At 62.9% G+C, this 25,930-nt stretch overlaps 6 protein-coding genes across 10 annotated transcripts; 4 read left to right on the top strand and 2 right to left on the bottom strand.

Annotated features, from left to right (window-relative positions):
- The first annotated feature begins 126 nt into the window (after positions 1–126).
- On the top strand, positions 127–1,688 carry HSD17B1 (hydroxysteroid 17-beta dehydrogenase 1). 3 transcript variants are annotated; one of them, XM_061367058.1, is made up of 6 exons: positions 127–353; positions 483–644; positions 834–1,013; positions 1,092–1,185; positions 1,271–1,454; positions 1,531–1,688. In XM_061367058.1, the coding sequence occupies exons 1-6, from the start codon at positions 263–265 to the stop codon at positions 1,684–1,686; spliced, it is 867 nt and encodes a 288-aa protein (XP_061223042.1). In that variant the 5' UTR covers positions 127–262; the 3' UTR covers positions 1,687–1,688. The 3 variants fall into 3 exon arrangements, with proteins under 3 accessions (XP_061223042.1, XP_061223041.1, XP_061223040.1); XM_061367057.1 differs by having other exon boundaries at positions 834–1,185; XM_061367056.1 differs by having other exon boundaries at positions 127–644.
- Positions 1,689–1,977: 289 nt separating this feature from the next.
- On the top strand, positions 1,978–5,279 carry COASY (Coenzyme A synthase). Its single transcript, XM_061367027.1, has 9 exons — positions 1,978–2,593; positions 2,895–3,109; positions 3,356–3,487; positions 3,706–3,895; positions 4,239–4,303; positions 4,403–4,487; positions 4,741–4,838; positions 4,928–5,074; positions 5,187–5,279. The coding sequence occupies exons 1-9, from the start codon at positions 1,978–1,980 to the stop codon at positions 5,241–5,243; spliced, it is 1,605 nt and encodes a 534-aa protein (XP_061223011.1). The 3' UTR covers positions 5,244–5,279.
- A 172-nt stretch (positions 5,280–5,451) lies between these two features.
- MLX (MAX dimerization protein MLX) lies at positions 5,452–7,807 on the top strand. Of its 2 annotated transcripts, XM_061367025.1 has the most exons (8): positions 5,455–5,591; positions 5,858–5,894; positions 5,987–6,076; positions 6,333–6,439; positions 6,607–6,706; positions 6,941–7,040; positions 7,330–7,531; positions 7,622–7,807. In XM_061367025.1, exons 1-8 carry the CDS (start codon positions 5,547–5,549, stop codon positions 7,676–7,678), a joined length of 738 nt encoding a protein of 245 aa, XP_061223009.1. In that variant the 5' UTR covers positions 5,455–5,546; the 3' UTR covers positions 7,679–7,807. The 2 variants fall into 2 exon arrangements, with proteins under 2 accessions (XP_061223010.1, XP_061223009.1); XM_061367026.1 differs by lacking the exon at positions 5,987–6,076 and having other exon boundaries at positions 5,452–5,591.
- A 1,124-nt stretch (positions 7,808–8,931) lies between these two features.
- On the bottom strand, positions 8,932–11,519 carry PSMC3IP (PSMC3 interacting protein). Of its 2 annotated transcripts, XM_061367039.1 has the most exons (8): positions 11,366–11,519; positions 11,177–11,283; positions 11,009–11,098; positions 10,825–10,936; positions 10,606–10,751; positions 9,671–9,724; positions 9,327–9,386; positions 8,932–9,249 (listed from the first exon to the last, which is right to left on the bottom strand). In XM_061367039.1, exons 1-8 carry the CDS (start codon positions 11,397–11,399, stop codon positions 9,190–9,192), a joined length of 663 nt encoding a protein of 220 aa, XP_061223023.1. In that variant the 5' UTR covers positions 11,400–11,519; the 3' UTR covers positions 8,932–9,189. The 2 variants fall into 2 exon arrangements, with proteins under 2 accessions (XP_061223023.1, XP_061223024.1); XM_061367040.1 differs by lacking the exon at positions 11,177–11,283 and having other exon boundaries at positions 11,366–11,502.
- A 129-nt stretch (positions 11,520–11,648) lies between these two features.
- On the bottom strand, positions 11,649–19,505 carry RETREG3 (reticulophagy regulator family member 3). Its single transcript, XM_061367024.1, has 9 exons — positions 19,287–19,505; positions 18,108–18,214; positions 16,954–16,984; positions 15,811–15,937; positions 15,110–15,194; positions 14,599–14,736; positions 14,031–14,110; positions 13,570–13,702; positions 11,649–13,095 (listed from the first exon to the last, which is right to left on the bottom strand). The coding sequence occupies exons 1-9, from the start codon at positions 19,460–19,462 to the stop codon at positions 12,662–12,664; spliced, it is 1,311 nt and encodes a 436-aa protein (XP_061223008.1). The 5' UTR covers positions 19,463–19,505; the 3' UTR covers positions 11,649–12,661.
- A 162-nt stretch (positions 19,506–19,667) lies between these two features.
- Positions 19,668–25,480, top strand: TUBG1 (tubulin gamma 1). The gene is made up of 11 exons (XM_061367023.1): positions 19,668–19,835; positions 20,085–20,197; positions 20,653–20,820; positions 21,042–21,110; positions 21,444–21,523; positions 22,092–22,218; positions 22,915–23,001; positions 23,094–23,243; positions 24,332–24,484; positions 24,790–24,951; positions 25,190–25,480. The coding sequence occupies exons 1-11, from the start codon at positions 19,787–19,789 to the stop codon at positions 25,385–25,387; spliced, it is 1,356 nt and encodes a 451-aa protein (XP_061223007.1). The 5' UTR covers positions 19,668–19,786; the 3' UTR covers positions 25,388–25,480.
- The last annotated feature ends 450 nt before the right edge of the window (positions 25,481–25,930 follow it).

Below are 25,930 nucleotides of genomic sequence, written 5' to 3'. Positions count from 1 at the left end.
GCTGTCAGAGGGGGAGCCTGGCACAGCCCAGCCCGGCCCAGCCGGTGCCAACCCCGGGGCTGCGGCTCCCCCCCTCCCATCCCGGCCTCCTCCCCGGGGGGTCCTGGCTCGGTCGCTGCAGCCGCAGCTGCAGCAGCATCAAGGTGCAGGGAGGAGAGCAGAGGGGCCTTGAGATAAGGCTCCAGACACAACACCAGGGCGGGGGGACCCCTCCGCCAGCCCTCATAAACGGTGCGGCCGCCGCAGCCGGCACCGCGGGGCCATGCAGAGAACCACGGTGCTGATCACGGGCTGCTCCTCGGGCATCGGCCTGGGCCTGGCCGCGCGCCTGGCGGCCGATGGTGGCTTCAAAGGTAAAGGTGATGCTGCACCGGGGAGGGGGGGATGGACCACAGGGGGTCCCGGGCTGGGCCGAGGGCAGCCGGTGCTCGGGGCGGGCTGTGGCCGGCACCGATGGCACCGTGGGCACGCTCTCCCCGCAGTGTACGCCACCATGCGCGACCTGGCCAAGGGCGAGCGGCTGCTGCAGCGCCTCGGGGGCCGCTGCCCCGACACACTGGAGGTGCTGCAGCTCGACGTGACCGACCCGCGGTCACTGGAAGCCGCCGCACGCCGGCTGCAGGGGCAGGCGCTGGATGTGCTGGGTACGGCTCTCCCAAGGGGTCCTCAGGGGGCAGTGGGACCCTCCCCAGGGCAGTGCCAACTGATGGGAGGTGCTGGGGCTGGGATGTGTTCAGTGCGGCAGGGGTGTGGGAGCTGGGTTTGGGGGTACCAAGGGCTTCTGGCACCTTGAGGGGGCTGCAGTGCTGGCTCTCTCGTGCTGTGCCCGGCAGTCTGCAACGCCGGGGTGGGACTGATGGGCCCCCTGGAGACCTGCTCGGACCAGGACATGAAGAACGTGTTTGATGTGAACCTCTTCGGGGCCATCCGCACCATCCGGGCGTTCCTGCCCGCCATGAAGCGCCGCCGGGCCGGGCGCATCATCGTCTCCAGCAGCATCGGGGGGCTGCAAGGTGGGGCCCCCGGCACCCTGCGACCGGGGCAACCGCAGGGGAAGGGCCCCCGGTGCTCAGGCTGCGGCTCTGCCCCAGGGCTGCCCTTCAACTCCGTGTACTGCGCCAGCAAGTTCGCGGTGGAGGGGCTGTGCGAGAGCCTGGCCATCGTCCTGCTGCCCTTCGGCATCCAGTGAGTGCCGCGGGGCTGCGCTCCTGCCGCCGGGCCCCGCGATGGGGGAGTGAGGGCAGCTCATGCGCTCCGCTCCCTCCCGCAGCCTGACGCTGGTGGAGTGCGGGCCCGTGAACACGAGCTTCCTGAGCAACCTGCGGCGCCCGGACCCCGACGGCAGCGAGGTGCAGAGCCTGGACGCCGAGACGCGAGGTCTCTACCGCCGGTACCTGCGGCACTGCCAGGGGCTCTTCCGCGCCGAGGCCCAGGAGGTGGAGGAGGTCCTGCAGGTGAGGCGGGGTGCGGGGGTACCGGGGCGGGGCCGTGTTGCGGGGCCGTGGCTCTGAGACCCCCGCTGCGGTTCAGGTGTTCCTGGAGGCCATGGGCAGCGCCCGTCCCCCCCTGCGCTGCGCCACCACCCAGCTCCTGGAGCCGCTCGCTCGGCTCCGCCTCACCGACGGCTCCGCGTACGTCCAGGCCATGCACGACTTCGTGTTCGGCCGCGGCGGGGACCAGCCCTGAGCGGGACCCCGGGGCAGCCGCTCTGCGGCCGGGGGATCGGGTCCCCCCCGTCTCACAATAAAGCCCCCTCGCAGCTCACGCTCCCGGCTCTGTCCCTGTCACCGCCCCCGGGGGCTCCGCGGGGCCGGGCCTCTCTGTCCCCTCCCTCGGCGGGCGGAGCCCGGCCCCGCCGCTCTTCTCTCACCGGGGCTCCGCCGCGAGAGGCGGACCCGGGGCGGTCTCGCTGCGCGTTCCGGGTCGCGGGTGCCCGCGGCTTCCGGGGACGGAGGCGGGGGGGGGGGGGATTTGGCGATGCCGCCGTTCGGGTCGGGGCTGTTGGTGCTCACGGCCCCGCTGGCAGCGCTGCCCCGGCGGGCGGCGGCGGCGCTGGGGGCGGCCGCGGGGCTGGTGGCGGGGCCTCTGTACGTGCACCTGCAGCCGGGGCTGCGCCTCGCCGCGCCCCCGCCGCCGCGCTCCGCGGCCCCGCCGCCCGCCGGCCCCGCGCTGCTGCGGGCTCTGGCTGCGCTCTACGCGGCTGCGGCGCGGCGCGGGATGGACGTGCGCGTCCTGCTGGGGCCCGGCCGCCGCCTGGCCCGGCCGCCCCGCGTCCTGCTGCTGCCCGCCAACGAGGCGCCGGGGCCGCCGGGGCCGGTGCAGCTCGGGCTCCAGAGCTTGGCCGCTGCCGCCTACGGCTGCGCCCCGGACCTGCCCGCGCTGCTGCTGGGGGACCCCGCGGGGGACCTCGATGGGGACCCCGACGAGGACCCGGAGGAGGACCCCGATGCGGCGCTTCCCAGCTTCGCCGCCGTGGCGGTCGGCGGCACCTTCGACCGCCTGCACGGCGCCCACCGCCTCCTGCTCAGTACCTGCTGCCTGCTGGCCCGGGACCGGCTCCTGGCCGGGGTGGCCGACGGTGACCTCCTCCGCAGTGAGTCCCGGGGCGGCGGCACCGGGCTGGGACGGGGGGAGCTGAGGGCAGCGGCCCTGCTGCTGGGGGGAGGCCAGGGGGGCTCCAGAGAGCGGCCGGAGCTCCGCGGTGCCCGGGCTCCAAGCACCGGGGTGGTGCTGCCCGGGGCATGGAGACAGCAGGGAGAAGGCACTGAGGGGGGCGTGAGGGGCTGCCTCCCAAAGCCACAGGCGGGTTTTGTCTCCATCTCCCGGTCTGATGCTTCCCATCCCTGCTCGGTGTTAAAACACTCCCCTGTTCTCTGTGCTCCCGGTGCCCGCAGACAAGGTCCTGATGGAGCTGATCGAGCCCTACGAGCTGCGGGTGGCCAAACTGCGCGAGTTCCTGGAGGACGTGAAGCCGTCCCTGCGCTACGACATCGTCCGGCTCCTCGACCCCTACGGCCCCAGCGCCACCGACCCCGACCTGCAGTGCCTGGTGGTCAGCCAGGAGACCCGCCGGGGAGGGGAGGCCGTGAACCGGCAGAGACTTGAGAATGTAAATGGCTCTGCTGTGCCCTGCCGGGCTCCAGGGCAGGATGCCCATGCCTGTGACTGCGGCATCCTGTCCCATAGGAGCTGCCTTCCCCTCTGCTGCGGGGAATGGGCCCCCCGGGGACGGAGCTGCCCCATGGGGACACTGGGGGCGGCCGGAGCCGTGTTTGTGCTGCTCCACTGAGGCCCGGAGCCCCGTCCCCTCGGGGTGTCCCCGCTGCTCACAGCCCTCGGGGCTCTCCTCTCGTAGGGGCTCCCCGTGCTGGCTCTCTATGAGATCCAGCTGCTGCAGGACCCCGACCACAGTGAGAACGAGGAGGAGAAGATCAGCTCCTCCAGCCTGCGGCACCGGCTGCTGGGGACGCTGCTGCGGCCCCCACGGGTGAGGGGGGCTCGGGGGGCTGCGGGGAAGCGTGTGCCCTGCAGGAGGGGGCAGCCCCAGGCCCTGCTGCAGGGGATGTGCTCTGGAGGCCCCGCTGCCCACGCTCTGCAGCACCAGCTCCTTCCGTGCCCGTTTCCAGGCCGGGTGTGTGGGATCCTTCTCCAGCAAAGCTGTGTCCTCCGTGTGCTGGCAATGGGTTTCCTTCTCCCCCCCCGTAGCAAGACCCTGCCCTGCCTTCGCGCCCGTACGTGATCGGCCTGACCGGAGGAACCGGGAGTGGGAAAACGTCCATCGCCAGGCTCCTGGGCGGCCTGGGCGCGTTCCTCATCGACGCTGACAAGCTGGGTCATGCTGTCTATGTCCCCGGTGGCCCTGCCTACAAGCAGGTGGTGGCGACCTTTGGTGCAGGTAGAGCCATGGAAAGCTTTGGGGAAGGCTGGGAATGGGAAGAGGAGGGAGGGATCCCAGGGAGCCGGCCTGGGCTCTGGAGCTCATTCAGTGGTAGCTGGGCTGGGCAGACCAGTGCTTCCCCCACGTCTTGCACGCCCCATGGCAGAGCTGCTGCAGGCAGTGCAGGAGGCTGAGCCGGGCTGCTGCTCACCTGGGGAAGGCCATTCCCTGTCTGTCTGGAGTAAGCTGCCAGGTCAGGTCCTGCAGCTCCTCTCTGGGTCCCTGTCACTGCGCCCTAGGCTGGCCACAGGGAAGGAGTTGGGTTCATTCCTCCCAAGCCTGTTCTGCTGCTGCCTTGCAGAAATCCTGTCTGAGGATGGGACGATCAACAGGAAAGTCCTTGGGGCCAAAGTGTTTGGAAACCAGGTAGGAGCAGCCCGGGCACGGGCAGTGTTTAATCTCCATCCCTGATGTACACGGAGCCGGTGCCCTCAGAGGTTCGGGCCAAGCTGTGGTCCTTTCTAGGAGCGGCTGAAGAGCCTCACGGACATCGTGTGGCCGGAGATAGCGCGGATGGTGAAGGAGCAGATCAGGGAGGCAGAAGCTCAAGGTAAGGGAGCACAGAGCAGGGAGCTGGGTGCGTGGCCCTGTGCAGCAGCTCAGGACACAGCGCCCTGCGGAGCAGCTGCATTGGGCAGTGTTCTCCCTGCTCAGACCCCTCTCTGCTGGGCAGAGGTGTTCACTGGTGCATCTCTGAGCAAACCCCTGCCTGCACTGGGCCAGGCCCAAGGACCTGGCGTGTGGCGAGGAGCAGCCCCGCTGCCTTGTGACCACAGGGAGTGAGGGATGTCCTCACCCCGCAGGCAAGGCCGTGTGCGTGCTGGACGCTGCCGTGCTGCTGGAGGCTGGCTGGCAGGACATGGTCCATGAGGTGTGGACGGCCGTCATCCCGGAGGACGAGGTGGGAGATGCCCCTTGGCCTGTCCCCCGCCGCCGGGGCCGGTCCTGAGCTCCCCATGGGAGCGCCTGAGGTCCCCGCGGTCCCCGCAGGCCGTGCGGCGCGTGGTGGCACGGGACGGGCTGAGCGAGGAGGCGGCGAGGAGCCGGCTGCGGAGCCAGATGAGCAACGGGCAGCGGGTGGAGCAGGCGCAGGTCGTGCTCTGCACGCTCTGGGAACCGGCCGTCACCCGCAAGCAGGTGAGCCCCGGGGGTGCTGCTGCCCATGAGGGGGGCTCCGGGGGTGCAAAGGCAGCAGGGAGGGGACGGTGCCCGCCGTGCCCGCGGCGCTGAGGTCCCTGCTCTGTGGCAGGTGGAGAAGGCCTGGGAGCTCCTGCAGCAGCGCCTGCCCCGTGCGCACGGCCCCTGAGGGTTCCGCTCCTCCTGCCCGGCTCCCGCACCGGAGGATCCCGGCCTGGCACCACCGGCGAGGAGCGCACCCCCCGCCCCATCCCGCCCGGCCCCTGCGCGGGGTCGCGGCGGCTCCGGTGCCGGCTCCGGTACCCACAGTAAAGGAGGAGGCCGCTCCCCCCGCGCGGTGCTGTCCCGTGTGCGTGTGTATGGGGGGGGGGGGTGGTACCGGTGCGGGCGCCCCCTGGCGGGCCGGCGGAACGGGGCGGGCTGCGTTTCCCGTTGGCTCTCGCGGCGGTCACGTGAGCGGGGCGGGCGGAAGATGGCGGAGCCGCCCTGCGCCGCGGCCGAGGACGCGTGGGGGAAGGTGGGAGCGGGGCCGGGACCGAGAGCGGGGCTGGGACCGGACCGGGACGGGAGCGGGCGGGGCGGGCGCGGGGCCGGGGGGCTCGGTTGGGTGCGCGCAGGGTCGGGGGTGAGGGACCGGGTGAGCGCGAGGGTCAGGGCCAAAGGTGACCGCGCACGGGAGCGGGGCGGGAGCTGCTCCCGGCACCGGGGGTGGGGTGGGGGACTCGGACCGCGGTTCCTGCCCCAGCCCCGCTCACGTCTCCGCTCCCGCCGGCCCCGCGCAAGGTGGACGCAGCGTACGGCGACAATGGCCTGGACTCGGGTACGTGCTCGGCCCCGGCTGCCGGGGCCCTGTCCCCTGGGCCCTGTTCGTGTCCCCCCCGTGTCCCCCTTACTGTGACCCGTCCCCTGCAGCGCTCTTCATGGAGAGCGCCCGGAAAAGCAGCATCGTGTCCCGGGCCAACAGCATCGGCTCCACCAGCGCCTCCTCTGTCCCCAACACAGGTGGGGTTTGCTCCCCGTGAGCGCGGCTCCTGCTCCCTGCAGCGCCCAGCCCGGAGCAGGGGCTCCCGCGCCCTCCCTGTGCGGCACCCAGCGGGTTTGCTTTGATGCCTTCCCAAGGGAGCTGCAGGCATCTTCCTCCCGCCCGGCTCTACAGGGGAAGGGCAGGGGTTGGCCGGGCCCCTCGGGGTGTTTGTCAGTGGCCTGGTGCTGAACCCAGCCCAGCTCCATCGCCCTCCCCCGGGCTCTCTCCATGCAGACGATGAGGACAGCGATTACCACCAGGAGCCCTACAAGGAGTCCTACAAGGACCGGCGCAGGCGGGCGCACACGCAGGCGGAGCAGAAGAGGCGAGATGCCATCAAGGTAACCGTGAGCCCTGCAGCACCTTCCCCTTGCCTTTCCTGCTGGACCAACCCTCCCCAGGCTCTGGCTGCCGCTGTGGTGGGAGCTGGGCTTTGACGCCCTTTGAAGCAACCCGTTCCACACTGCTGCACCCCAAACGCATGGGCTGCGCCTCTGCTTCCCCACAGAAAGGCTACGATGACCTCCAGGCCATCGTTCCCACCTGCGAGCAGCAGGATTTCTCCATAGGCTCCCAGAAGCTGAGCAAGGCCATTGTTCTCCAGAAAAGTGAGTCTGGAGGGTGGGAGAGGGAGGGGGATGCTGTGAACCCCCAAAACCACCTCGCTAGAGCAGTGCAGCAGTGGGGGTTCAGCACACTGGGACCTTCTGGTGTGATGATGCTCTGGGGGGAGCCCAGTGCTGGTCACCTCCACCCAGTTGAAGGGGAGGACCAGGGCAGAGGGAGCTCTGTGGGACGCTTGGGTGCATTCTCAGATTCTCACTCTGTGTTTTCACGCTCAGCCATTGACTACATCCAGTTCCTGCACAAGGAAAAGAAGAAGCAAGAGGAGGAACTTTCCACCCTCAGGAAGGACGTGATGGCCTTAAAGATCATGAAAGCGTAAGGGAAGAGCTGTCGGGTGCTGCCCTCTTCTTCCTGCCCCAGGCTCCCCAGACTCTGTGCCTGCAGCCCCAAACCCCTCCCTGCTGCTGCTGCCACGGCTTCTCCCCCAGCAGCCCTTAGTGTGGGTGCCCTGGGCTTGGTGGTGGGGTTGAGCGTGAAGGTGACCCCGAGCTCCTTGCACCAGGAGCGGCTGCAGCTTCCCAGTGCTGGTTCCCTGCAGGGGCTCCTTCCCCCTGTCCCTGCAGAGGCCTCTGCTGCTGAGCACGGGGCCCTTGCTGTGTTCCAGGAACTACGAGCAGATTGTGAAGGCTCACCAGGACAACCCCAACGAGGGGAAGGACCAGATCTCCGACGAGGTGAAGTTCAACGTGTTCCAAGGCATTATGGATTCCCTCTTCCAGTCCTTTAACGCCTCCATCTCGGTGACGAGCTTCCAGGAGCTCTCAGCATGCGTCTTCAGCTGGATTGAGGAGCACTGCAAGCCCCAGGTGAGCGCTGAGAGGGGCTGCAGGTGCCAGCCTTGGGGCCGTTCCCCCATTGGAAGACCTGACCCTGTCTCGTGTCTCCCCCTGCCCCAGACGCTGCAGGACATCGTGATCGGGGTCCTGCACCAGCTCAAGAGTCAGCTCTACTGACCCCCTGCAGCGCCCTGGGGCTGCCACCTCCCGCCCAGGGGCCACGGTGATGGGCACCAGCAGGGGCTGGGCCATCCCCTCCACCTGCTTTTAAAGCTTCTCTGGATTATTTATTAACTACAAACCCAACCCCAGCACAGTGGAGATCACTAAATAGCTGTAGGGACTTAGCAAATCGAGGGTAAGTGTGGATGGAGCAGAGGTGCCACCCCTGCCACCCCATATCTACCCCCAGGTTCCACCTCAGGCAGTTGTGGTGGGGTTTGCCTGGGCTACTACTGCAGCAGCTCTGGCCTCAGGCCTCTGCCACAACCCCTCTGCCCCCAGGGGCTGGGAAAGGAGACAAGAAGGCATGTGAAAGCTGTTGGTTTCTGTTCGAGAGGCTTCTCCCCTCCCTGGGGCTGTCTGGTGCCCCCTCTGAAGCAGTTGCTATGGGGCAGGGTTTGTAAGCTGTGGAGCTGCTTCTGCCTTCTTTCTGGTTCTGAGGTGGCCACACTCGACAGGGAGGCAGGGGGGCAGCTGAAGGCAGTCACTCCCTGCTCCTTTCACCCACACACACACAAACAGCCCGGGTTTGGTTGGATGAATCGGTGCAAACACCCTGCAGCGTTCCCAGCACCACTTTGCAGCCAGGCTCTGACACTCTTGAACCTGCCCCATGGCACTGGTGGCAGGGGGGGTCGTGGCTTTGGCCACACAAAGGCCAAAGTGGGGCCTGTGCTCTGTGACCATGCTTTGCTCCCACTCAGCAGGGTGGGTATGTATTACACACGGGGTACCCAGGTGCCTCAGCTCTGTGGTTTCAATGCATGGGAATGGTTCAGTTACAGCTCCTACCCCAGCAGCGGTGCAGAAGCGGGGTTCGGGGGTGGTTTTGATACAGAATCATTCTTCAACCCCTGCCTTTGGGTCAATGCACAAGGGCAGCCCCCAGGCCAAGCCCTGCAGTGCTGCTCATAGGCACAGGCTCAGCCCTGGGCTGCTGGGTGTGGAAGCAAACTCGGGGTGCACAGGTCAGGGCTGGGGCTCTGGGGCATGGCCAGGAGCCCTGGCTCTGCTCCTGCTGCAGGAGGAGGCCGTGGATTTCACAGAGCTCCCCTGTGAAATTGCCTGGTTTTTCTATTGTGAAAAGTAATTAAATGTTGCTGAATGTTTCACTGCTTTCCTTGGGTTTCTGTTGCTGAGGGCTCAGGGTTGCCCCCATCCCAACCCAGAACCCAACCCCTGCCCTCTGAACAGAGCCCACCACAGCCTGAACCCAAATGCTGGTGTTTAATGGAACCTGTGCTCGTGTGTCCTGACTGAAATACACATGGAGCTCTGCAGCCACCAGCTCCATCCCCCTCCCGAGCCCCCCCCGGCCCACCAGGGCCCTGCTGTGAAGCATTCAAACCACAACATCTGTAAAGGTGCAGGATGAGCCCAAGCCCTGCAAAAAGAAGACAAAAACCAACCCAGGAGCTGAGTCCCAGCATCGGCTCCTCCTCCTGGAGCAGAGGCTCCTCAGTGCCTCACACGGCCGCTGGCAGCACAACGTTGTGCTCCTCGTCCGTCTCTATCCCGACCTCCTCCTGCAGGAGCACAGTGGGCTCAGCACCGCGGGGCTCAGCACAGGGCCGGCCCCACAGAGCCCACGTTTGGGACTTACAAAGAACTGCTTCTTGCTTTTGGGGTACCCCTCCAGGATGGCGTCCAGCAGCTCGGTCGCCTGCAGGGACAGGGGTGACCTGAGCCAGTGCAGAGGGTGACAGGGGCTGGCTGTTCCCAAGGGCAGGCAGAGCTCTGCAGGGACCCTGGTACCCCAACCCCAAGCACAGCACTGCCTGCTCCCCAGCTACAGCCTCAGCACTGCAGCAGTGCGGAGGGGCTCAGCTCAAGCTGGGGCTGCTCCCCAAGCTGCCCAGCACACCCCACCACCCTCCCCCAGGGCATCCATGGCACCCAGTGTCACGACAGGACCGTCACCACCCCGTCCGGTGGCACAACCATTACCATTCGCTTCCTGCGCCGCCACTCCCTGCAGTACAGCTTCTGCTCACTGCAGACCTGCGGGCAGCAAGGCAGAAGTGAGACCCAGCCTGGCAGAAGCCACCCCATGAAGGTGCTGTAAGTGCCCAGTGCCAAGGACCTGCCCCAAGCCCCAACCAGGGGTTATTTAACAGCCCGAGTGGCTCACAAGGGCCCAGCCGGGACACGGAGCTCCCTGTGAACCCGCTCACCCCATACAGGGGCAGAGCATAGAACCAGAGAATCAGCTGGGCTGGAAAAGCCCTTTAAGCTCACCCAGCCCAACCTCTACCCCAGCACTGCCGAGGCCACCACTAACCCATGGCACTGAGGACCTCATCTCCACCTGTGTGAACCCTTGCAGGGATGGTGCCTGCAGCCCTGCCCTGGGCAGCCTGTTCCAATGCCTGAGCACCCTCTGGGGCAGGAATTGTTCCTCAGCTCCATCTAACCCTGCCCTGGTGCAGCTTGAGGCCGGTTCCTCTGGTCCCATCCCTTGTTCCTTGGGAGCAGAGCCCAGCCCCTCCCGGCTCCATCCTCCTGTCATGCAGCTGTAGGCAGCCATCAGGTCCCCCCTGAGCCTTCTCCATCTGAACCCCCCAGGTCCCTCAGCTGTTCCCCATCACCCTTGTGCTCCAGGCCCTGCACCAGCTCCATTGCCCTTCTCTGTCCCTGCTCCAGCCCCTCAATGTCTCTTGTAGTGAGGGGCCCAGACCTGAACACAGGATTCGAGATGCAGCCTCACCAGTGCCCAGTGCAGGGGGGTTGCAGTGATCATTGCCCTGCCCTGTTGGCTATGCTATTTCTGATACAGGCCAGGATGCTGCTGGCTCTTTGGTTCCCTGATGAAGTGACCCAGGGGTGTGAGGAGGAGGCAGCTCAGCTGAGGGTCTGGAGCGTGCTCGGCCCCAGCTCTTCACCTTCTCCTTTTCTTCTGGGGTGACGTGGTTCGTGGCCGACTTCATCCTCTCCAGTTTCTCTGTGTAACTCTCACAGTCCTTCTTCAGCTCCTTGATCTCTTTGGCCACCTCAGACGTTGTCATGGAGCTGCTCAGGTCCTTCAGCTCTGGAAGGGAGGCACCGCTCAGCCCATAGCCCCCGAGCTGCTGCCGGTACCGGGGCAGCCCGGGCGCACTCACCCGCCTCCATCTGCCGGCAGCTCTGCTGCAGCGCCTGCACCTGCCCGGAGAGGGCCGCGATCTGCGCGTCCAGGCCGCGGAGCTCAGCATCGCTGGCGGCCGGGAGCTGCTCCTGCGGGGAGGCGGCGGGGGCTCAGCGCGGCGGGGGCTCAGCGCGGGGGCAGCGCCCGGGCCCGGGGCTCACCTGGTCGGCGAAGTAAATCTTCTGCTTCCCGTAGACCTTCTCCCGGACGCGGCCCTGCTGCGCCAGCTGCTCCAGCGCCTTCACCACGGCCTGCGGGGCCCCGCGCCGTCAGCCGGGCCCTGCGCCCGGCCCGGCCCTGCCCGCGCTCCCCGGCCCGGCCCCGCTCACCGCCTTGCCGAGCCCGTGCTCCCGCTGCAGGTTGCTGAAGGCGTCCTGGGCACTGTAGGGCCGGTTCTGCTCCCGCAGGTACCGCAGCAGCACCGCGGCGGCTCCTCCTGCGGGACACCGCGCCCGTCACCGCGGCCGCCTGGGCCCGCTCACGGCCCGGCTCACAGCGAGGCCCCGGCCCTCACTCACCGCCCGCCCCGGCGCCATCGCGGCCCTTGCTCATCCTCCCTCTCCGCTCTTCCCGCTCCTCGCCCGGCCCGGCGGCGATGACGCACTTCCGGCGCACCACCCAATCCCCGCCAACTAGGGAGACGGAAGCGCGCTCTGATTGGCTGGGAGGTGAAGCCGCGCCCCGAGGAGGCGTGGCCGCAGCGCTCCGGTCCCCGCCCCGCGGCTCACGCAGGGACCCGCAGCCCCGGTCCTGCATTCGGTGCTCCCGCAGCCCCGAGGCTTTCAGACAGACAGAGGCAGAGACGGGGGGTCCCGACAGGCGCGTTTCGTTCTTAGTGCACAAACGCGACCGCAACCGGGTTCTATGGCTTAGGAAGAGCAACGAGAGGGCGCAGCGCGGGTCGGGACCGCGCACGGGTGCAGACGGTCCGTCCCCTGGAGGGTGCTGGATTGTGTGACCACAACGGGCACAGAAGCTCCTCCATCACCGGTGCTGTCGTTGCAGGGGGTGGGAAGCCAGGGGCAGCTCCAGCTCCTCCCTCCACCAACCCGGGCAGGGGAGAGCAGGATGGGCACCGAGCAGGTGCTGGAGGAGCGGGGGCGGGGGGTTCAGCAAAGCATCAGTCCATTGATTTAGGAAAGGAACACAAAGCAGCTGCCACACGTAGACGGTCACTGCAGGACTCTCAACATCACAGGAGGTGTCTTATTGCCATGGTGTCTCTTACAAAACAGCATCGCTAGAGCCGGGACAGGAGGGGAGTGCTCATCACACACACACACACGGCTGTGCCCACAGCAGCTTTGTTTCTACCTGGAGCCGGACGTTGCTGGGAGAGAAGACCTGGATTCTGTGCATGTTTTAGGAGCAGGGAATGGCTGTCTTTAAGACAGACCAGCACTAAGTCCCAGACAACAGGTCTGAGGGGAAACCAGCCCCAGAGGATCGGCTTCGAGCTTGTCCTGGGCGATGCTGGGCTGAGCCAAGCAGTGGTCTCTAGAGTGCCACACACCAGGGTTACGGTCTCAGGTGAGGCAGTTTGGAGCAAGCAGCATCCTGGGTGCAGGGCAGCCCGTGGGTGACTGTGGAGCCATCACAGCAACGCCTTTGCTCTATGAATTACCAGTGTAGTTTATTTTAAAATCCAAGCGAGGCTACAGAGTCCCAGGTGACCGTGGTGTTCCCAGCCAGGCCCGGCCCTCACAGCACTCAGACTCACACAGGAGAGCATCTAGACAAGTGTGCAAGGCTTTTCCTGCCAGGATTCCCTCCACGACGCACAGTAGAAAACCAGAGGGAAGTGCTGGGCTCCCCTACTGGCCCCGGGAGCCCGCAGGATCCAGCTGGTTCAGCTCAGACTGATCCAGCAGTTCAAAGTCATCTCCTTCCGCATCAGTGTCCAAGTCCAAGCTGGCCATTCTGAGGTAAGTCTTTGCAGCCCTCTGGGGATTGTCACTGCGTGAGGGGCCTGGCTGAGGGGCTCCTGCCAGGGCGAGCTGGATCATGCTTCTGGTGACGAAGCCGGCGATGTTGCCAGGCAGGTTCTGTACGGGGGGCAGGCCACTGCCTTCCTCCTGCTCATACGGGAGGTGCAGATCTTCAGTCACTTGGGAGCGGTAAGCCAGGCTTGGGATCCCAATGCTGGTGTCATCTTCATCATCTATGCCAGTTACCTCTGGGTTTATGGAAGGAAAGTCAGGGAGATCCCGGGCAAAAGATTCTTCTGGGTCACTGTGACCGTCCAGGTCTGGAAGAGGAGAGCGAGCTTTAAACACACACCAACAGCCCAGAGGCCAGGGCAGCACAGCACATGAAAGCTGGGCCACAGCTCCCCCGCAAGGCTCCCAGACCAAACTCTCCCCTGTGCCCCCCTCACACAGATACTGGGGCTGCTGCTGAGCTCCCAGTTCACACACAGGGAACAAGGATGCGGAACCAGACATCCCCACGCAGACCAAGCTGCACCGTGTCCCTGCAGGCAGGGACTGGCAGAGCTGGATCTGCCTGTGAGAGCAGTTCTAACTGCTCACTAAAGCACCACAGGAATGAAGGAAGCTCCATCCTGAAAAAAACAGGTACTTGCATCTCATCTTAGGCAGCAAGAGAGACATCAAAGAGGCAGACCTCAAGGCCAGAAGGCAATGCATCCTCCCTCTGACCCGTCACGCTGGCGCCTGCTCAGCATTCCACACCTTCCAGAAGCTGCCCCATTCCCACTCACCTTCTGAGCCCTCTGTCAGGGGAGTCTGGCCCCTCGAAAGGTTGAACATCCCGTTCTCTGTGTAGGAAACCTCAGCATCCGAATGCTCTGAGTCGGAGATGGTGAGTTCCTTGGCGACCACGGAGTCATCCAGCTTTCAAAGAGGAGATAACATTGAAAACATCACTACTGGGAAACTTATTCCTGTGCCTCAAGACCAAACACATGATCTATTCGCCTCCAGTGAAAGCCAGCCCTCATGGAGGCTCATTTCACACTTTACAGCCCAGCCTAGGAGACTGTAGTTGGTACGAGCAGCTCTGGACATATCTGAGCGAGACAGAGTAAGAAAGACCTTTCCAAAGGAGAACATCCTCATCTGATCTTCCACAACAACTCAACTACAGTGTGCTGGAGACGTGCCCACTCACTCCATGTCCACACAACACAGTGAGTTTATTGTATTCAGCTGCTGCTGTTACCTTAGGACAGAAGGCAGCAAGTTCCTCCTCACTGTCACTCCCATCATCCACAGCCTCCTGGTTCAGGGATCGGTGACGCACTGCCAGAAACCAGAGTCAAAGCTCAGGGCTGCTGCTGGGACAGGGCCCTGTGCAGGACCAGCCTTGTGCCAAGCACAAAGCCCCTTAATCTGGCAAGCTTGGACATGACCCAGCACAGCATGCTTTGCTCCACAGCACAGCAACGTGAGCATTTCCAACTTGGGCTGCTGCACATCTTTTGCTGAGATGAACGTGTTTGGCAGCTGCCTTGCACTGAACCCTCCCTCTGTTTTCAGTGCAACACAAGATGGAACACACAGTTCTGGCAGCTGAGGAACGGAGCAGCTCAGCACCATGAGGAGCTGGCACTGGGAGGTGTCAGTGCTTGCTGGGAGCTGCAAGGAGGCAGAGATGCTTTGCCTCCTTCCCTGAGGGCACTGGAGTGGCTGCATGCTGCAGCCCAGCCCACTCCAGGCTCCCCTCCTGGGCTGTTTCAGGTACTGAGCATCAGTGTCTGAAGGGTCACAAACACAGCACAGGAACTTACGTTGCTTCTCCCGCTGCTTTGGTATCATGTAGCCTCGAAAGCTGAACCGCAGCCGCTGCAGAGCTGGCTCCAGCCTCACGTACATGCGCTGCCCCAGTCTGTGGTACACAGCAAGGGGCCACAGCAGGATGAAGAGCACTGAGGTAAGTGGGAATGCACATTAGAAGTTTGCCCAGAATGCAAACATCCTGCCCGTTTTGTGATGCAGAGAAGGCCACATCTGAGAGGAGGCAACGCCGCAGGAGGCTGTCAGAACAGTGCAACCACCTCTGTCAAGGCAGCAAAACTGAGAGGCCAACCTCCTAGTGCTCTGGTGTGTGGTTATAGAGCACTCAAGTGTGTTCTCTCTGCACCAGAGGCCTCAGAGTCCCAGTCAGGAAGCACCACAATTGTAAAGCCATTCACACAAGCTTTCCTTCTGAGCAGAAGAGCCCCATCCCAGCCATTCAGATCCCACTCATCTCTACCCCTTTTCACTTCTAAGTCTGTATTGGCACAGAGATCTACTTACACAGCAAGTAGGAGAGCAAGAGTCCAGGGATATAGCGGCCCAGGACAGCCAGGAAAGTAAAGACTCCACACACTAGAAGGCAAAACTGAAGACAGGGGAGACAGTGAGTTTCCAAAGCAGTGAATTCACTTGGTTCTTGCAGATTATAAGTCATACTTCTAATGACAGCAAAACCTTCCCAGTGTTCAAGCGCCACCTCTGGGCCCAGCACAGGCACGGGCAGCATTGCCAAGGCCTCTTGCCTCAGCATATGAAGAGCTTCCCAAAGCTAGGGAGAGGCTTTGCAGAGACAGGAAGCTTGAAGGTGAAAAGGACAAGGACAGTTCCAGCATGTTACAAGTTGCTCCTTGCATAAGCCTCAAAAAAAAGAAAAAGGGGAACACAAAAAAAGCAGCTTGACACCTCTTTCTCACTGTTCAGATCCACTGACGAGTTTGACAGACACTGACAGAGCTGGAAACCTACACAAGGAGCAGCTACATTTCACAACCAGCATGCCAACATTCGCTCCCTCCTCCCCAGCCTGGTTGTTCTGCCTGTGCTTTCCATCCCTCCCCAACACTTCACAGCATTGGGGGAGACGTGGTAACCTCCCATCTGTGACTGTATTCAGCCAACGCTGGATGCCACCACGAGAGGATCCTGGTGGGCAGCAGAGGCTCCACACCACGTTTGATGTGCTGAGGTCTGTGCATTCTTACCTTGCCAGGGTTCTGCCTCTTGAAAATGAAGAGATTGCTTAAGAAGTTGGTCCCAGTCACCCATCCTTCAGCCAAATGGTGGCAGAGCTCTGGCACCCCGAGCAGCCGAGGGTGGACGTATCCCCAGCTGCAGGAAAGGCAGGAATTCAGGAAGAGAGCTCGCTGCATCGACCAGTGCAGACACCACTTGCTACAGACACTTGTCTCAATACTTCCTTCTCTCCTCCCACAGCACTGAGCTCTTTAGAGCTGCAGCTCAGGCTCAGCTGTCTTCCAGAACAGCACTTCCAGGGCCTGCTCTCCAAGTGCCCCAGTTCTCCCACAGCTAAGGAGCAGTAATTCCAGTCTCTCACTCTTTGGCTTAGACCAGTTTCCATGCTACTTGAGGGAAAGGGCAGTGCAGAAGCAAATCCATTTGCTTTTTCTGCATTGATTTAATCAACTGCAACCCCCAAGAACTCAGCACAAGGTCTCTACAAGCAGCTTTGGACCCTACTTCATATATTCAGTTCCTTTGGAGGCACTGTCTTTGGCAAGTTCTATTAGTGCTTCTTAACTGCTAGTCACAAGTATGGAGGTTAAGGAAGAGCAGTTCCTTCTGTACCTGGGCCTCTTGCAGAAGAAAACAAAGTAAAACCTGTCATTTGGCACCAGCCCAAGTGATTTAATCAGGAGCTGAGCACCCAGTTCAGCACCACAGGGCAGGAAGGTGTTATTAGTGAGGCAACACCCCAGTGTTTCTCAAGCCATCATTAATACTGCAGTCAGATCCCAAGCATGCAGTACCAGCTCCTGGAACGAGCTGTTAAACATTCCCTGTCAAGTCTCAGAACACTTCATCCTTTCCCAAGGAAAGGCTGGTTTCCTGCTACTGGAGGCCCATACAGAAGGAGCTGCTTTTGAGGCAGCACCTCTAACTTAAGGGCACGAGGGAAGTTTTACAATGCTAAGAAAGCACTGTCAAGGGCTAGTAGGAAGGCAAAGTGTAACGTAACAGCTTAGGCAAATCAAATCCTTGCCCCAGCTGTTTGACAGGGTCCAGGGCTCCCTTCTCCCCCTTCCTTCCTCGCTCAAAAGAGCACATGCAGGATACAGTATCATCACAGCAAACACCAAGAGCAGAGAAGTCAATTAGTTTCCTACCTCTCATTGTCTAATTCGTCAGGTCTTGCCACTAAAATATTAAGAACAGACACTACATTAGTCGCAAGGAATTTGCCATGAGAACACTTAGGTCTTGGGATTTAAGTAAAGCTTGAATGAGTTGGGGAATACCTGGGAAAGGCATTAACTGTAATTAAGAACCAGAGATGGATCACTCCATAACACACTTTGAACGTGTACGTGTGACAGTAGGAGGTGCAAGAGGGTCTCCCTGTTGCTCCTGGGGATCTGTTGGATGTTGTCTGGAAGGTAACAGCAAAACCCAACCGCTTCCATCTCCCCCCTTCCCCTGTGCACACGTGGAGGAAGAGCAGCTGATTACTGAGAGGAGTCAGAGACTAAAGCCTTTGGATACTTTCACACCCAGACTGGGATTGGAAAAGTTATCCTGACAAATGGAAACCAAGGTTCTGAGGGAGCTGAGCTGACACTTCCTCATAAGCAGGAATGCTTCAGCTACAGAGCCTGAGCCAAGCTGCTGCTGGAGCCCCAGGAAAGCTTTAATGTCTTCCCAAGAGCTACACAGAACACAGGCTCAAGCAGAAAGCTGGGAGTTGCTCTTGCTCGTTAGTGAGGGACCCACCTCTGGGAGCATGCAAACCACACACACTGCTCATCACTGACCTGTCCATGCAAACCCTGTGCTGCAGGAGTGGTAGTAGTCATGAGTATATTAATATCAAATGACAGCTAGAGCAGCTCTGCTTCCTGAAAGCTCCAGACTTAACTTCCTTAACAGCCAGCACGATGCCTCTCCTCTCAAAGAGCTCTCAACAGCAAGGCTGGGCCTCATCTTTGTCCTACACCATGAAGCTGGTTTATGATGAGAAATCCAGATGTTTCCCACAAACACTTCCAAGTTTTTGCTCTTGGACTGAATGATGGGAAAGTGAATCCCTGCTTCAACCCCTGCGCTAGTCCACGTACAGCTGATGGTTCAAGCTTAGGAGACAAATACCAGTGTCATGAGCATGAAAAGGTCTTTATGTTCCAGCTCCAGGAAGAACACACCTCTTGCTGCTGGACACAAAGCACAAGAGCCAGGATTTTAACTATTTAACTCCAGAGCTTGCACCTCTGGGGCTGAACCCAGCGCTCACTTTGCTGTTATCTGCTCAAATGTTGCAACTTACCTCCAATTTCAGGCCAGATTTTGCTCTTCCACTGATCTACACAAACTACAACTATGAGGATAAACGCAACCAGGAACAGCAAGCGAAGAGAAGTCAGAGCAAAAAACCTATGGGGAAGAAACGAAGACATGGTACTGGCCAGACCTGCGTGACACACACCAGAGCAGTAACACAGCCTCACTCACATCAAGCCAGGCACTCGGAACAGTTATAGCCAGAGTAAAGTAAGCAAGCAGTAATCAGCATCCCCAGCCTGCCCATGGTGTATCAGACAGCTCCAGGGACCCTTATCTGCTCGGGACATTCCCAGCTCCCGGCAGAGCAGCAGAACCGGCAGGGTTTGCTGGTTAGTTCGGTGCTTTGGGATAACAAGGAAGAGACACGGGGAGGGATGATCGGGGCTGGAGCACCTCCTGTATGAAGACAGGCTGAGAAAGTTGGGGCTGTTCAGCCTGGAAAAGAGAAGCTGCATGGAGACCTCATGGCAGCTTCCAGTGTCTGAAGGGGGCTATAGGGATGCTGGGGAGGGTCTGTTCGTTAGAGACTGCAGGGAAAGGACAAGGGGTAATGGGTTAAAACTTAAACAGGGGAAATTAGATTGGATACAAGGACGAAGTTCTCCACTGTGAGGGTGCTGAGGCACTGGAATGGGTTGCCCAGGGAGGTTGTGAATGCTCCATCCCTGGCAGTGTTCAAGGCCAGGTTGGATGAAGCCTTGGGTGACCTGGTTGAGTGTGAGGTGTCCCTGCCCACGGCAGGGGGGTTGGAACTGCCTGGTCTCAAGGTTCCTTCCAACCCGAGCTATTCTATGATTCTCTGAAGCAGACACCATCACCTCCACGCTCCTCGGAGCAACTGAAGCAGGGCAGGAGCGCGACCTCTCGGGCCGCCTGCTCGGGTCCCACCTCCGGCCTGTCCCCAGCCCGCCCGGCGACCGCCACCCGCAGGAGAGGCGGGCAGGGCCCCGGTGCCCAGCGCCCACCCGATACCCGCGTCAGGGAAGCGCAATAACAACCCCGCGCCCCCCCCCCCCCCGGCGCTCCGGGAACGGCCATGGGGCTGCTCCCAGGGGCCTCCGCAGGACGCAGCTCCCGACACGGGCACCGCTCCGCGGTCCGGCACCCCCGCACGGGAACGGACCCCGGCCCGCTCGGTTCCCCCCGCCCGGGCCCCGCTCACCAGAAGAGGCCGTGCACCGCCGCCCACCACAGTGCGCTGCGGCCCGGCCGCTCCCACACCAGCGCAGCCTGCACGGCGCTCAGCAGCGGCTCGTAGGGCCCGAGGCGGCTCCGCAGCGCCGCGCTCAGCGCCTGCACCCGCCGCTGCCGCTCGCCGGGGGCCGCCGCCGCCGCCATCGCTCCCTCACGGCGTCAACATCCGGCCGCCTCACGCTCGCGCACGGCCGCGGGCCGACATGGCGGCGCCCTACCGCCGCCGGAAGCAATGCAACCCTGGGTGCCGCCATTTCGGCGCACGCGCGGCAGCCGCCGTCTTCTCATAGCGCATGCGCGTTTCCAGGATTGGGAGGGGAGGGCGGGAACTAACGGCGCTCTCCCGGAAGCTGCCCGCGCGCGCGCGCAGTGCGGTTGGCGCCGGGCGGGAGCCGCGGCGGGGCAGCGGGCGGAGGAGCGGCGCGGGGCGGAGCGGAACGGAGCGGAGCTGAACGGGGCTGGGCCGCGATGCCGCGGGAGATCATCACCCTGCAGCTGGGCCAGTGCGGCAACCAGAGTGAGAGCGGCGGCGGCGGGACCGGGACACCGGGCTCCGGGCGGGGCCGGGATGCTGAGGGAGAGGGGGGCGGGGGCCTGGTCAAGTGGGCGTGGTTTGATGATGAGGGCGGTGTCTGGAGTGGGCGTGGTTTGATGCGGTGGGCGGGGTCGAGCCGCTCGCCCTGCGGGTGCCCCAGGCTCTGCCCTGGTCACTGCTGGGGCACCGGGCCCGCACCCCCGGTCTGACCGGATTCCCCCCCCCCCGCAGTCGGGTTCGAGTTCTGGAAGCAGCTCTGCGCCGAGCACGGCATCAGCCCCGAGGGCATCGTGGAGGAGTTCGCCACCGAGGGCACCGACCGCAAGGACGTCTTCTTCTACCAGGTACTGCGGGCGCTGCCCCTGCCCCGCGCTCGCTGTGCTGCGGGGTGCGCTGCCTGTGTCACCGGCGTGATCCGTGCGGCAGGGCCGCTGGCACCGCCCCAGCAGCCCCCAGCCTCCGCTGACGCTGGCCCCGGGCTGGTTGGAGCGGCAGCCGCAGGCAGGATGCTGCCAGCGCTCCGTCTGTGCTCTGCGTCTGTGGAGGCAGAAGCACGACGCTGAGGTGCCATAGATACCTCCTGACGTAAGCACCCGGACGGGGAGAGCCCCCCCTCTGCCTGCCCCGCGTTCAGAGCGGGCTCTGGGGCTCATGGAGCTGCTGTGGGGTGGGCGGGTTGCACAGAGCAAGTGTCCTTCCTCCTCCTCTTCCTCCTCCCCGTCGCTGTCCAGCGGCCACGGGGTGGCACAAGCATTCCCTGTTTCTCCTGCACTGATCTTGCTGCTGCTCCTCCTCACAGGCCGACGATGAGCACTACATCCCACGAGCCGTGCTGCTGGACCTGGAGCCCCGAGTTATCCATTCCATCCTGAACTCCCCTTATGCCAACCTTTACAACCCAGAAAACATCTACTTGTCTGAGCATGGCGGCGGAGCCGGGAACAACTGGGCCAGTGGCTTCTCACAGGTAACAGCTTTGGTGCTCCTGGGTCATTTGGTGTGAGGCTGAATCGTGGCTCTCTCGTGTCAGGCTCAGGACGTGGTTTCTGAGATCCACGTCATCCCTCAGCAGGGACTCACAGCAGGGCACCCTGGGCACAGGGGCACTGCCATGGTTCACTGCAGGCTTGAGCTGCTCTTCTCCGTTTTCTGTGGGAAGGGAACAAGATGTGGGCTGGTCTCTTGCAGGGAGAAAAGATCCACGAAGATATCTTTGATATAATAGACAGAGAGGCTGATGGGAGCGACAGCTTGGAAGTAAGTACATCAGGGGGGCTGGACCTGCTTGCCCTGCCCTTAAGTCAGGTAGAGCAAGTTTGGCCTTGGGCACTGTAGAAGGAGGGGAATGGCATGGAGGGCCCAGGGAACGGGTGGGGATGTGTACCTGTGCTCCATAGAACCGACTGGAGGTGACGTTGGAGCTCTTCTGGTCTCTTGTGGGGTGTTGTGAGCTGCAGTTGCATGCTGTGGTGTGTGCAGAGACGCAGTTGCCCTGGCTGGAGGTGGTGGTGGTGGCACAGGGGGCTTTGCTCTGCCCGCTCCAGGCGCTGAGCTGCACCTTGAGCTGCCCCGTGTCCTGCTTCCTTGCAGGGCTTTGTGCTTTGCCACTCCATTGCTGGCGGAACGGGCTCGGGACTGGGCTCGTACCTCCTGGAGAGGCTCAATGACAGGTGAGTGCTCACTCAGGCTGGCCCGGCCCTCCCAGCCTCGGCGCCCTGCCAGAGCACAGCGCTGACTCAGAGCCACCACCCCCACCCAAACACTGCCTTGTGCAAGCCCTGGCACGCTGCCCGCGAGCGGACGGCTCCTGATAGGCCTCAGGACCTCAGAGTGTGCAACTGGCCTCAGACTCTGCCTCCTCTCAGCCGTACTCAGCAGGCAGCTGCCTTCAGCCGCCCTGGCTGTGCTGGGGAGGGTGGGAGGCTGTAGCTGTGGGCTCCGAGCTGCCATGGCTCTGCCTGTTTGAGCTTGCAGCCTCTTGACAAGGCTTGTAAGCAGCTGCTTAATCAGCCTGTGGATGGCTCAGCCTCGCCTGCAGCGCTGTCTGGCAGCTTCCTCCTCTACTGCTGGGGTAGGCACTGCTGGGACAAATTGTCTCCCTCGCTGGGAGCCAACCCTGGCACGCAGCACTGGTGACTCAGTGCTGTCCTGGGCCCTGGAGACTGCACAGGGAGCTGGTGGGAGGAGAGCGCTGGCTCGGTGCTGTTAACTCTTGAGGTGGCTGGGCTTTCTCCCCAGGTATCCCAAGAAGCTGGTGGAGACCTACTCAGTTTTCCCCAACCAGGATGAGATGAGCGATGTTGTGGTGCAGCCCTACAACTCCCTGCTGACACTCAAGAGGCTGACACAGAACGCTGACTGCGTGGTAAGAGGAGGCTCAGTGTGTGCCAGGCAGCCCCGTCCCTGCCGCTCAGCAGCGTGGCCTTTGCTGGGGCGAGTGCTGTCGGGGAGTGGGGTGATGGCCGCAGCAATGGGCCCTGTGCTCCAGGCAGAGCATCCCTGTCTGGAAGGACTGAGCAGATGTGAGGTGGGGTGACTCCAGGGCCGAGGGCTCTGTGCTGAGCGCTGCTGTGCTGTCCAGTTGGGCACTGGTGCCTCCGTGACCCAGCACATTCTTCCCACGGCAGCACTGGCTCCACTTCCTCTGCTTGTGCTCGAGTCCAGCCTTGCTTTCAGTACTCACACATCCCAGCCAGGCAGCATCTTCAGGCTGCACCAGGGCCTTTGCTGAGCTCTAACCAAGACCCTGCTCATCTCTCCCAGCTTATCCCTGCGTGAGGCAGGGCAGGAGCCACGCTCCAGAGCTGCTGGGAGCTGCAAGGTGCTGGCCCAGAGGCAGAGCTCTTTGGGAGAGCACTGAGGAGCTCAGCCAGGACGGGAGGGAAGAGCTTCCACCGACAGTGTCAGTTGGGCTGCACATGGGTCAGAGAGTGGGTTCTGGTGTCTGCCACCTGCCGCAGTGCTCAGGGCCCGTGCAGGGCAATGGATGCCCTAGGACACAGGCTGGGATGTCCCTGTGCAGGCTGAGGCTCCTCACAGAGCCGGTGCTTTCCTCTTGCAGGTGGTTCTGGACAACACGGCCTTGAACCGGATCGCGACAGACCGGCTGCACATCCAGAACCCGTCCTTCTCGCAGATCAACCAGCTGGTGAGAAGGGGCAGCCTGCCCAGGCTGTGAGAAGCAAGGCTTGAATGTGACCATGGGTGACGCGGGTGCTCACCCCATCCTCTTCCCTCCAGGTCTCCACCATCATGTCTGCCAGCACCACCACGCTCCGGTACCCCGGCTACATGAACAACGACCTCATCGGCCTCATTGCCTCGCTGATCCCCACACCCCGGCTGCACTTCCTCATGACGGGCTACACGCCGCTCACCACCGACCAGTCGGTAATGCTGCCTGCTGGGAATGCCCCTTCCTGGGGCAGGAGCTGCCACGCTCACCTCATAACATCCATCAGTCCCGTGCTGCTGTTGGGAGCTGGGGTTGTGCATTCCAAATCCCAGCCCCACGTGTGACGTGCATCAGACGTGAGCAGGTCCTTAGACACCTGCTGGGCTCCTTGCTGCAGCCATGGCAGAGCTGACAGCAGCTGACCTGACAGAAGCCACCCTTAGAAACCATTGGAGCGAGCCCAGCAGAGTGGCTTTGCCCATCCTGCTGCCCCACTGTGCCACCAGCCTGGGCTCTCTGGGTCAGAACAGTGTTGGGTGTTGGCACTCATGGCCTCCAGGCGTCGTGTTCTGGGTGGGGGGGAACTGCCACCCCTGTCCTGCCGCCCGTGCTTGCATTCAGCTCGTCCCCAGGCAGTGCCCCTCGTGAGGGTGAGGTGTGAGAGGCTCTCACTGCGTTGGCCCTGCTGCAGGAGCGCACTCACGGCTGCTCTTCTCCTTATGTGCATTCCCTCAGGATGTTGCTCAGAGAAGCAAATCCGAGAAACTGCTGGCTCTGAAAAGGGTACTGAGTGTGTGACCTGTGCTGTGCCCAGCAGCGTGGGGAGGGCTCAGCCAGGGCCTGGAGCCGGGATGCCACATGCAGAGCTGTCCTTGCCCTGGGCTCTCCCCTGGGGGCCAGCCCTGGCTCTGGCAGCTCCCTTTGCCTGTGGTGGCCGGTGGGATCGAGCCTTCTCCTGTCCTGCAGCCCCGCTCCTTGCCTGGGCAGCAGAACGGGACAGGAGCTTGGTAGGAACAATGTGCAACGTGTCCCTATCACTGATCTCACCTGAGCCTCACCCCAGCCCCTGCTGGGGGGCAGCTCAGCACCCTTGTGTTGGAGCCCCTGCCCACGCTCTGGTTCTCAGCCTGGCTCTGCCTGTTGTGTGGCTTTGGGATCTCCCTGTCCTGCATGCGGCTCTGCACGTGTGTCCATCCCTGGGTGAGGGCTTCTCCATGCAGCTGCCCTGTGCTCCTGTGTGTGTGTGTGTGTGTGCAGGGCAGAAGCTCACCCGCTCCCTCTGACCCCAGGCTGGCATTTGCAGGTGGCCAGCGTGAGGAAAACCACAGTCCTGGATGTGATGAGGAGATTGCTGCAGCCTAAGAACGTGATGGTGTCCACAGGGCGAGACAGGCAGACCAACCACTGCTACATTGCCATCCTCAACATCATCCAGGGGGAGGTGGATCCCACACAGGTGAGCTGCCATGGCCATTCCAGATGGTGATGGTGATGACATGGCCAGCCAGGGGAGAGCATGCTCACCCTGTTCCTGTGAGGGGATCCTGGGGTAAGACTGAGCCATACCTGAGATGTGGCTCCAGTTGTTCCTATTGGCCCTGGCCTTGTGGAAGGCCGCTCGTTCCTGACCATGAGCAGCTCCATTTGCTGGAATCCACCTTCCTGCAGCCCAATACCCTGTGAGGAGCAGCTCCTGGCTCTGCTGGGACCAAGCTGCTCTGCCCATCGCCCAGCTGCCCTTCGCTGCTCTCACCCCACCAGGTTCACAAGAGCCTGCAGCGGATCCGGGAGAGGAAACTGGCCAACTTCATCCCCTGGGGTCCTGCCAGCATCCAGGTGGCTTTATCCCGCAAGTCCCCCTACCTGCCCTCGGCACACCGTGTCAGTGGCCTCATGATGGCAAACCACACCAACATCTCCTCGGTGAGCGCTTCCCCTGCACCTCCCGTGTCCCTTTGTGAGCCACGGGGGGGTCTCACGAAGCCGCAGCAGGCTGGGCGGCCGAGGGGAGGGGGGCACAGCAGGGCTGGGGTCCCATTCACCCTGGTGCTGCCCTCCGAGGAGCGGGCTGTGGCCTGGCTCCTCGGTGCTGGGTGCAGCGGTGGCAATGGGGCTCCCCAGGGGGGTGCCATGGCCGCGCTGAGCCCTGCGCCGCCCGCAGCTCTTTGAGCGGACGTGCCGGCAGTACGACAAGCTCCGCAAGCGGGAGGCTTTCCTGGAGCAGTTCCGCAAGGAGGACATCTTCAAGGACAACTTCGACGAGCTGGACAACTCCCGGGAGATCGTGCAGCAGCTCATCGACGAGTACCACGCGGCCACGCGCCCCGACTACATCTCCTGGGGCACGCAGGAGCAGTGAGCGCCCTGCTGCCGCCTCCATGCACAGCGGTGGGGCTCGGCCCGGCCGTGCCCACGTTTAGCACCCCTCAGCGCTGCCCGCCCGCGGCACCGGCTGCACACACACACACACACACACACACACACACATGCACCCACACACGCACATGTGCTGCGCTCCTCGGCGGCAGCAGCCCCGCGAGACCCTTGGCAGGGGACAGCCCCTGCTCCCCCCGTGCCCTGGCCCAGGACAGGACTGGGGCAGCTGCGCGCTGCACTGGGAGGGAACCTCTGCCCATGCGAGCACCGCTCGCTCGGAGGGGGGTGATGAGAGCGAACCCAGGGGCTTGGAACAGGCCTGGCCTGATGAGGTGGGTGCACGCAACCCCTGCGGCCAGAGGCTCTGTGTGGCTGAGCTAGTCCTTGCCCTGGGCAGGAGCCCTGTTCCTCCTTCGCCAGATCAGGCCCGGGCCACAGGCTGTATCTATATTTTTGTAGGTTATTTTGCTTTAATAAAGGCTGCTCCTGCACTGACGCTGCCTCCGCGTCTCCCTACGCGAGCAGC

Source organism: Neopsephotus bourkii, unplaced genomic scaffold (genome assembly GCF_033783945.1).
Source record: "Neopsephotus bourkii isolate Nb327-2 ecotype Australia unplaced genomic scaffold, CSIRO-AGI_Nbou_v1 NB_1370, whole genome shotgun sequence".
Classification (NCBI taxonomy): Eukaryota; Metazoa; Chordata; class Aves; order Psittaciformes; family Psittacidae; genus Neopsephotus; species Neopsephotus bourkii.
Note: the sequence above shows the minus strand (reverse complement) of the source record. Positions and strands in the feature narration are given on the sequence as shown.

Coding starts and splice junctions, on each gene's coding strand:
- HSD17B1 (XM_061367056.1), top strand. CDS start 263: ATGCAGAGAACCACGGTGCTGATCACGGGCTGCTCCTCGGGCATCGGC. Junction 645..833: donor GCAGGCGCTGGATGTGCTGG/GTACGGCTCTCC, acceptor TGTGCCCGGCAG/TCTGCAACGCCGGGGTGGGA. Junction 1,014..1,091: donor CAGCATCGGGGGGCTGCAAG/GTGGGGCCCCCG, acceptor GCTCTGCCCCAG/GGCTGCCCTTCAACTCCGTG.
- COASY (XM_061367027.1), top strand. CDS start 1,978: ATGCCGCCGTTCGGGTCGGGGCTGTTGGTGCTCACGGCCCCGCTGGCA. Junction 4,488..4,740: donor CAGGGAGGCAGAAGCTCAAG/GTAAGGGAGCAC, acceptor CTCACCCCGCAG/GCAAGGCCGTGTGCGTGCTG. Junction 4,839..4,927: donor CCGTCATCCCGGAGGACGAG/GTGGGAGATGCC, acceptor CGGTCCCCGCAG/GCCGTGCGGCGCGTGGTGGC.
- MLX (XM_061367025.1), top strand. CDS start 5,547: ATGGCGGAGCCGCCCTGCGCCGCGGCCGAGGACGCGTGGGGGAAG. Junction 7,041..7,329: donor GCCTTAAAGATCATGAAAGC/GTAAGGGAAGAG, acceptor GCTGTGTTCCAG/GAACTACGAGCAGATTGTGA. Junction 7,532..7,621: donor AGGAGCACTGCAAGCCCCAG/GTGAGCGCTGAG, acceptor CCCCTGCCCCAG/ACGCTGCAGGACATCGTGAT.
- PSMC3IP (XM_061367039.1), bottom strand. CDS start 11,399: ATGAGCAAGGGCCGCGATGGCGCCGGGGCGGGCG. Junction 10,937..11,008: donor AGATTTACTTCGCCGACCAG/GTGAGCCCCGGG, acceptor GCCTCCCCGCAG/GAGCAGCTCCCGGCCGCCAG. Junction 9,725..10,605: donor CCCCAGAAGAAAAGGAGAAG/GTGAAGAGCTGG, acceptor TGCTGCCCGCAG/GTCTGCAGTGAGCAGAAGCT.
- RETREG3 (XM_061367024.1), bottom strand. CDS start 19,462: ATGGCGGCGGCGGCGGCCCCCGGCGAGCGGCAGCGGCGGGTGCAGGCG. Junction 15,195..15,810: donor AGAGGCAGAACCCTGGCAAG/GTAAGAATGCAC, acceptor CCCTGTCTTCAG/TTTTGCCTTCTAGTGTGTGG. Junction 13,703..14,030: donor TTGCTGCCTTCTGTCCTAAG/GTAACAGCAGCA, acceptor CCTCTTTGAAAG/CTGGATGACTCCGTGGTCGC.
- TUBG1 (XM_061367023.1), top strand. CDS start 19,787: ATGCCGCGGGAGATCATCACCCTGCAGCTGGGCCAGTGCGGCAACCAG. Junction 19,836..20,084: donor GGGCCAGTGCGGCAACCAGA/GTGAGAGCGGCG, acceptor CCCCCCCCGCAG/TCGGGTTCGAGTTCTGGAAG. Junction 24,952..25,189: donor ACCACACCAACATCTCCTCG/GTGAGCGCTTCC, acceptor CGCCGCCCGCAG/CTCTTTGAGCGGACGTGCCG.